Source organism: Jatropha curcas, chromosome 7, assembly GCF_041381405.1.
Source record: "Jatropha curcas cultivar XTBG-Jc1 chromosome 7, XTBG_Jcur_1.0, whole genome shotgun sequence".
NCBI lineage: Eukaryota > Viridiplantae > Streptophyta > Magnoliopsida > Malpighiales > Euphorbiaceae > Jatropha > Jatropha curcas.
Window position 1 is genome coordinate 1,691,286 of NC_143157.1, and position 7,008 is coordinate 1,698,293.

Below are 7,008 nucleotides of genomic sequence, written 5' to 3' on the forward strand. Positions count from 1 at the left end.
TTGCTTAGTCTTCTAAAAAGTAAAACATTATTACGTTATCAACGACTGAGGCAGAACTTATAGCTGCTACAGCTTGTGCCTGTCAAGCAATTTGGCTCAGAAGGATACTTGAAGAACTTCAGTTCAAGCAAGAAGGAGGAACTGCAATTTATTGTGACAATACTTCAACAGTCAAACTCTCTAATAATTCTGTGTTTCATGGAAGGAGTAAACACATGGATGTCAGGTTTCATTTTCTAAGGGATCTCACAAAGGATGAAGTCATTGAAGTTCTCTACTGTAGAAGTGAAGATCAAATTGCTGATATAATGACAAAGCCTTTAAAATTATCTGTTTTCTAGAAGCTTATGAAGTTGCTTGGAGTTTGTGTTTTTAAATAACTCAATCAAACTGAAAAGCATTCAGTTTAAGGGAGGGATTGTTAGATGCTTATTTTGTACAAGTTATGTTTGATCGGGTCAATAATACTAATGGTTTAGTGGAGTCAGTTTGTTTCCTAGTATTTAGGAGAATTTACAGATTTTTGGTGGTTCTATTAACATGGCATTTTGTTAGCCTATTTTTAGCTGATTCAATCGATGTACAGCTCTATAAAAGGTTATAGAGCTCTTTATGCTTTGTTGAAAATGCATCACATGCAATACAATTCTCTTTTTTGCCTTCTCTTTCTACTGTTATATTTTCCTATTAACAAATTTCGATAAAATATAGAGATACGATTATAATTTTGCCTTTATCAAAAGCTTTAATTTTTTTAAAAAAAAAAATGAAAAATTACCTCCACAGATGGTAATTGGGGATCGAACGGCTTGAAAAGCTTTTGTAGGCACATCTCTCTGAGCTCTCTTTGACAATTATCTTCTTCCTTCTCGTAATGTAAAAGTCTCTTCTCTCTCTCAACTGTAACAGATGGTACTAATGTTTTGACTTCCTTAGCTGCCTATACAAACAAACAAAAATCAACAACAGAGCCGGTAATATAACTCTGCTCATTGCTTGTCAATGGACATTTACCGCTTACCAAGCAATAACAGTACATGACCACATGATTGGAAAAGCCGCTCCTTCAGTTTCTCTTCTCTTTCTTGATTATCAAGTGGCTTAAAGCAAGAATCAAGGTAACCAAATGGGGAAACCCAATTCTTTCTTTATCAATTACTATTTATTCTCTTTTATTTGCACTTTTTTGCAAAAAGAAAATACTCGGTCATTTTCTTCAGATTATGATTAGTCATAAAATTCAATCCATTTCTCTGGAAGAGATTGCTGATTTGTAGGAACTATTATGCGCGTTAGGTGCTTGTGAAATTGCTTAAAAGAGAACCAGACAGAAATCTTGTGAATTGGAAACGCTATTTATCACTTACAATTAAAAAAATTTCACTTGTTACTTTTAAGTTGTTTGATAATACTTTAAAGTTTCAATTGAGCTGAAACTCACTTAAAATCAAAATTTTTAACTTAAAATTTATGATGAATATACGATGTAATTGGACTTCTAAACAATCATACAATTTAGATATTCATAACTTAAAATTCAGTTCTTAAATTTTCAGTAATTGATTTTCAGTTTTATCAAAAGCCAGAAAGAGGAAAAAAGAATTTGCATGGTAATGAACGCATTCTGAGCCAGTCATATTTATAAACAATTATTATTTCCATCCATTTCAATGTAGTGGGGTTTATATATATACGGATTTTAATTTTTGGGTTTTTGACTCTTGCTCATTTACAAATTACTGTGGATAGAGGTGGAGGTGGTTGTGCTGCTGACGGGTGGAGATGAACAATAGTGCAGGCATTTCAATACCAGGGGGAGGAGCAGGAGGATCAGCAGCAGCAACAAGTTCATGGGTGTCACCATCATCAGTCTCAACATCTGGGAAGAGGATACAAAGGGAAATGGCTGAGCTTAGCAATGATCTACCTCCCGATTGCTCTGCTGGTCCCATGGGTGACAATCTCTACCACTGGGTCTCCACCATTGTTGGGCCCCCAGGTTCTGCCACTACTATCTTACTAACTACTATCAACATTTTTTAGCTATTGAGTTCTTGTTCAATTTCTTATTTTTTAGGATTGATCTTTTATTTTCAATCAACAGTGTTCTTCTTTTTTAAATTTTTAATGCTGTGTTTTGTTGTGCTTGCTAATATAGACATTATTTTGTTTATTTAGCTATTTGTTGTTGATTATGAATTCATCATCCAACTTTGCAACTTTAACCTTGTGTACTGGGGTGTATTTACTGCTTGTTTTGGTAAGCTTAACTTAGACCAACTTATCTTACATAGCTATTTTTAAACGGCATCTCTGACAACTTACTTACTGTTGACTGACTGAATAGTGAAATATCTGTATAGAGCTCTGAATTTGCTTGTTTCACATGGGTTTGTTTATCTGTTAGCTAATTGTATTCTTTGGCACCAAAAAACAAATTTGCAAAGTCATGAGGAACTAAAATTTTAAATTTTTACTTTAATGCATCTTCTAACAATATTTAATAACAAACTCTGAATTTTTTTTTTTTTTTTTTTTTGGTTACTTTCATTTTCATTTTTATCATGTATTGCAATGATAACCATAGGAATTATGAACTCACTTTATCTCAAAATTAGATTAAATAAAATATACAAGGATTTCAATTTCTAGCATGAAATTCCTAGCATTTGATATTCCATTTTTTCTTTCTTATCTTATAAAATCTTATAAGATACAAATACAAGAATAAAATACAACTACAAAAACACCAAAGACATAAAAATGAAAGCTTTATCTTTTATATCTTTTATTTGAAATCGAAATAAAAAAAAATGGAATAAAAAATAAAAAATAAAAAATAAATATTTCATGAGCTGGTTTCTGATTGAGTATTCTATTACTCTTGTCCTATTTTTTATTTTTTATTCTATTTTTTTTTTTTAATTTCGATTTCAAATAAAAGATATAAAAGATAAAGCTTTCATTTTTATGTCTTTGGTGTTTTTGTAGTTGTATTTTATTCTTGTATTTGTATCTTATAAGATTTTATAAGATAAGTTTTATTACTTTCATTTTTATTGTGATGATAAAAATAGGAAGTTATGAACTCTCAATATGGAGGCAGACAGTGATAGATGCATTTGTCAACTCGTAGGTAGCTAGGATGAACAGGATCGAGATTGGTTGTAGTATAGGCTCATCTTTTCAGCTGTTTTGTTATAGCATAATTGTAACTTCCATTTGAATTAAATCAACCATTAATAAATAATTTATTGTAGAAACTCACCTATCGTTGCTTGGCCTTGAGAGTTTCAAGTTGAGTCAATGTTTGGAATTACAGCTGATTCTGATTGGATTTCCTCTGTTTTGATATGTTGTTGAACAACCCAAGTCTTTGTAGAGAGAGAGAGAGAGATTAAAGGTGGACTGGGAGAAGCGAGGAGGAAATAATTTTTGAAATGACAGTTGTCCTCAATTAATTTTAAGTGTAAAAGAGGAGATAATGTTTTCTGTCTCACAGTGGAGGCAGGCATTGCTAACTTGCCTAAAAAATGAATAAGTTAGCGACACTTCTGTGCATATTGTAGATATTTATGTGCGTTTCCATTAGTTGGCTAATCCATTGAAATCTAGTTTTGACAAAATTCTGAATATTCATTTTTGTAGGTACACCGTACCAAGGTGGTATATTTTTCCTTGACATAACATTTCCAAGTGATTATCCATTCAAACCTCCAAAGGTAGATTCAACGCATCCAATTTATCAAAAAAATGTGATTTATATATATATGCACAAAGTTTTCCTTATTAGCATAAGATTCCATGTTCATTTGGTGGCTGCTATTGCAGTTTCAAACTTTTACACTATTTTTGGATTAGAGAGGAAAGAAAATAAAGAGTGAAAGTAGTACACAAAATTCAGTTCTCTCTCCTTTGTTATTTTCTTCTCTCTTGTTTGGATGGCAGGAATATATCTATAGTTTTCCTTGTTTTGGAAGTTATTAATTTACAATTCAACGTTATTCTTATATATTTCGAGGCATATAATGTGGAAAGGTGTTGAGGCTTAGTTGTTATTGTATGTATGAATAATGTCATTTTCCTTCCAACCTGCTTCATTTTCTCTCCAATATGGAGAGATTGTATATTGTGGACCCTGGAGAAATTTAGCATATATTTTTGTTCCTTAATTATTTATCTCTTTATTAATAAGGCAAAATGACTTTCCCCTTTATTTTCCTTAATTGTTTTCTTTTTTCCAATATTTTCCTTCCATCCAAACATATCCTTAAGATATATTTTATTAGTGGAATCTTAATTATATAGTTGGGCAATCAGGTAGAATGAAACAGGAGTCAACTTCAATTTGCATATAACGTTGTAGGTCAATAGCATAAGCGTAATGTTTCTAACTGTACTGATGTTATAGGTGGCATATAATGTAAAAACAACTGTACTTCAGCCTGAGCATTGTTAGTTTGTTCTGTTTCTAGCAGCTTCTCTAATGTGAAAAAAAAAAATATCGAGTCTTGATGTGTTCTCTCCTTTTTTTTTTTTTGGGAAGACCAAAGATTTTGTTTCAGTATGTACAAACAACATTGTAGTTGAATGCTAGAACACCATTATAGTTGATGTTCTAGTTGAATGCTAGAACATCAACTATAACAAGGTTTTTCAAGATACATTGATAAGATTATCCCATTGGCATAAATGCCATATTTGTTTGGGAGCAAGGAAATGTATTTTGACTTTCTACTAGTTAGTATTAAATTTCCTCCCTCCAATGTATTTAACCTATAATATTATTGGCTAAATTCATTTCAATCCCACTTTCCTTCCTTCCTGCCAAATATATCCTTTGGTGGAAACTTTAGGTTGTTATAGTTCACAGATTTGATTTTAGGAGATTTACAAGTTCTACTCAAAACACATATTACGACCACGAAGTCCATTATTATTTGATTCTACAATGTCAAGAAATACCTATACTATGCACATTTAGTGGTAATGGAAGGATTAATTAGTCTTTGGTGATTTGCATTTCCATTCTTTTGATTGTAAGATTGCCTTGCAGGTAGTATTTAAAACTCGTATCTACCATTGTAATGTCGATTCTGCTGGCAACGTTAGTGTGCATATCTTGAAAGATGGTTGGAGTCCAGCTCTTACAATTTCTGAAGTGCTACTTGCAATAAGATCAATTTTCATTCACCCTGACCCTTGTAATTCTTGCTATCTTTGAAACACATGGAAATTTAATATTTTGTTATTTTTTATCTTTTAAAATGTTGTTCAATGATATGACCATAGGAGAATGAAGCCTCAAAAGCTAGTGATTGAGGTTGGAGATCCGAAGTTCATATAAACTCCACATTGAAATCAACTTCCCACCATGCTTCTCCCAAGGTAATTTGAGTTACAAGACAAGGTACTGGATCCCACAATGGATGTGTGGAATTTTGATTCGAGGTTTATATGAACTTAAGCTCTCACCTCAATGATTCATCAAAGTCATTTTGAGGCATGGTTCTCCCGAGGTCATATTGAATCATGTGTGTTTATTTGCTCTGTTTTGATGAGCCTGTAGTTGGCTACTATCTTGAATAATCTTGCAATTATTCCTGTTCAAGTTTCTGTTATTTTTCTTTTTTCAGTTCAGTTGAAAGGTTTTATTTTTTGGTGCAAATAAACACAATCGAATAATACCTTTTTTGCTATTTTGACTCTTCAATAATTCTGATTACTTTGGTTAATTTCACCGGAGGAACACACGTTAGTGGCCATTTTGAATTGATGAGATATAAATTGCATTAATCCTGTTTATTTCTTTTATATTGAATCCAAAATCCATATTCATATTAATTTTTGTATTTTTGCTGAGTAATTGATTTACTTAATGTCTGGATATCTTGCAGACAATCCTCTTCTCCCTGGCATTGCCCATTTATATTTGGCAGACAAAGCAAAACATGATGAACTAGCTGCTGAGTGGACGATGCGATTTGCCAAGTGAGTTGTTGGTAAGGAGCCCTTCAGTAACAATTTTTCTTATCTTTACATGCATTTTAATAGCATTTTGTAAATTTTGTGTGGAAGCTTGATGGACTGAACAAACATTAAACATTTGATAATGGCTAAAGTGATCTCATTCCATACATTACATAAACTTAAGTTACAAAGTATGTTTTTCTATTAAGTTGTATGGCATATGGCAGATCTCTTATAGATGCAACATATATAGCAAATTGTATAAGGTATTAGAAATGCATTTGCTTATATTATATTACAATTGATAACGACTTAACAAATGGTCTTAACTTGCACATCAAGGCATAGCCTAGTGATAAGTGCATGTATAATCTGTCAATAAACTCAGGTTCAAGTCCTCTTCCAAGAATTCTCAAAAAAAAAAAAAAGGTCCTAAGTTACATACAAACTAGTCAAAATGGTATTTTCGCGGTTTGCTTAAGGGTTAACATAGGGCATTGTTGCAGCCATGTAAACAACAATGTAATTACTTGAGTGTTTAACCAATATATTATGAGTAAATAATATATCTGATAGATTTGACTCTAAGCTCAAACGAGATTCACTTGAATTTCTTCAAAGTGTTGATGCATTTTTAGTAAAATATAAATTAATTTGGAATTTAGAATTATTTAGAAATGGTAAATTTTTGTTTGTTGCGTTAAATTTATGAAACTCGTATTTTTGTTTTTTCTTAAAAAATGAAAATAGAAAAGCTAAGGGAGTATATTGAATTAGGATTGTGTTAGATTTTAAAAGAATTGATGAATATGATGAAATCGAAGGATTTTTTTAGATTTTCACATATTTCACTATAATTCTACGTAGAGTTTTATGGAATTGTCAGGATTTTTTTTATAGATTTTGATTGATTTTGATGAAATTATAATAATTTTTATATTCCAATCAAAATTAATTTCAGGACCTAATTGAACAATTAAAAGGTTTTGGAACCCAATTGAAAAATTGGAAGTATTAAATTCTCAGCACATGCATTAA

General features: G+C 31.4%; 1 protein-coding gene across 2 annotated transcripts; it reads left to right on the forward strand.

The window, feature by feature from the left end:
* The first annotated feature begins 688 nt into the window (after positions 1-688).
* On the forward strand, positions 689-6,178 carry FUS9 (Ubiquitin-conjugating enzyme family protein). 2 transcript variants are annotated; one of them, XR_002283937.3, is made up of 6 exons: positions 689-1,118; positions 1,750-1,999; positions 3,649-3,722; positions 5,057-5,204; positions 5,293-5,388; positions 5,898-6,178. XR_002283937.3 is itself a non-coding variant. In XM_012211727.4 (5 exons), the coding sequence occupies exons 2-5, from the start codon at positions 1,783-1,785 to the stop codon at positions 5,993-5,995; spliced, it is 537 nt and encodes a 178-aa protein (XP_012067117.1). In that variant the 5' UTR covers positions 693-1,118; positions 1,750-1,782; the 3' UTR covers positions 5,996-6,178. The 2 variants fall into 2 exon arrangements, 1 of the variants encoding a protein (XP_012067117.1); XM_012211727.4 differs by lacking the exon at positions 5,293-5,388 and having other exon boundaries at positions 693-1,118.
* The last annotated feature ends 830 nt before the right edge of the window (positions 6,179-7,008 follow it).

Coding starts and splice junctions, on each gene's coding strand:
- FUS9 (XM_012211727.4), top strand. CDS start 1,783: ATGAACAATAGTGCAGGCATTTCAATACCAGGGGGAGGAGCAGGAGGA. Junction 3,723..5,056: donor ATCCATTCAAACCTCCAAAG/GTAGATTCAACG, acceptor ATTGCCTTGCAG/GTAGTATTTAAAACTCGTAT. Junction 5,205..5,897: donor TTTCATTCACCCTGACCCTT/GTAATTCTTGCT, acceptor GATATCTTGCAG/ACAATCCTCTTCTCCCTGGC.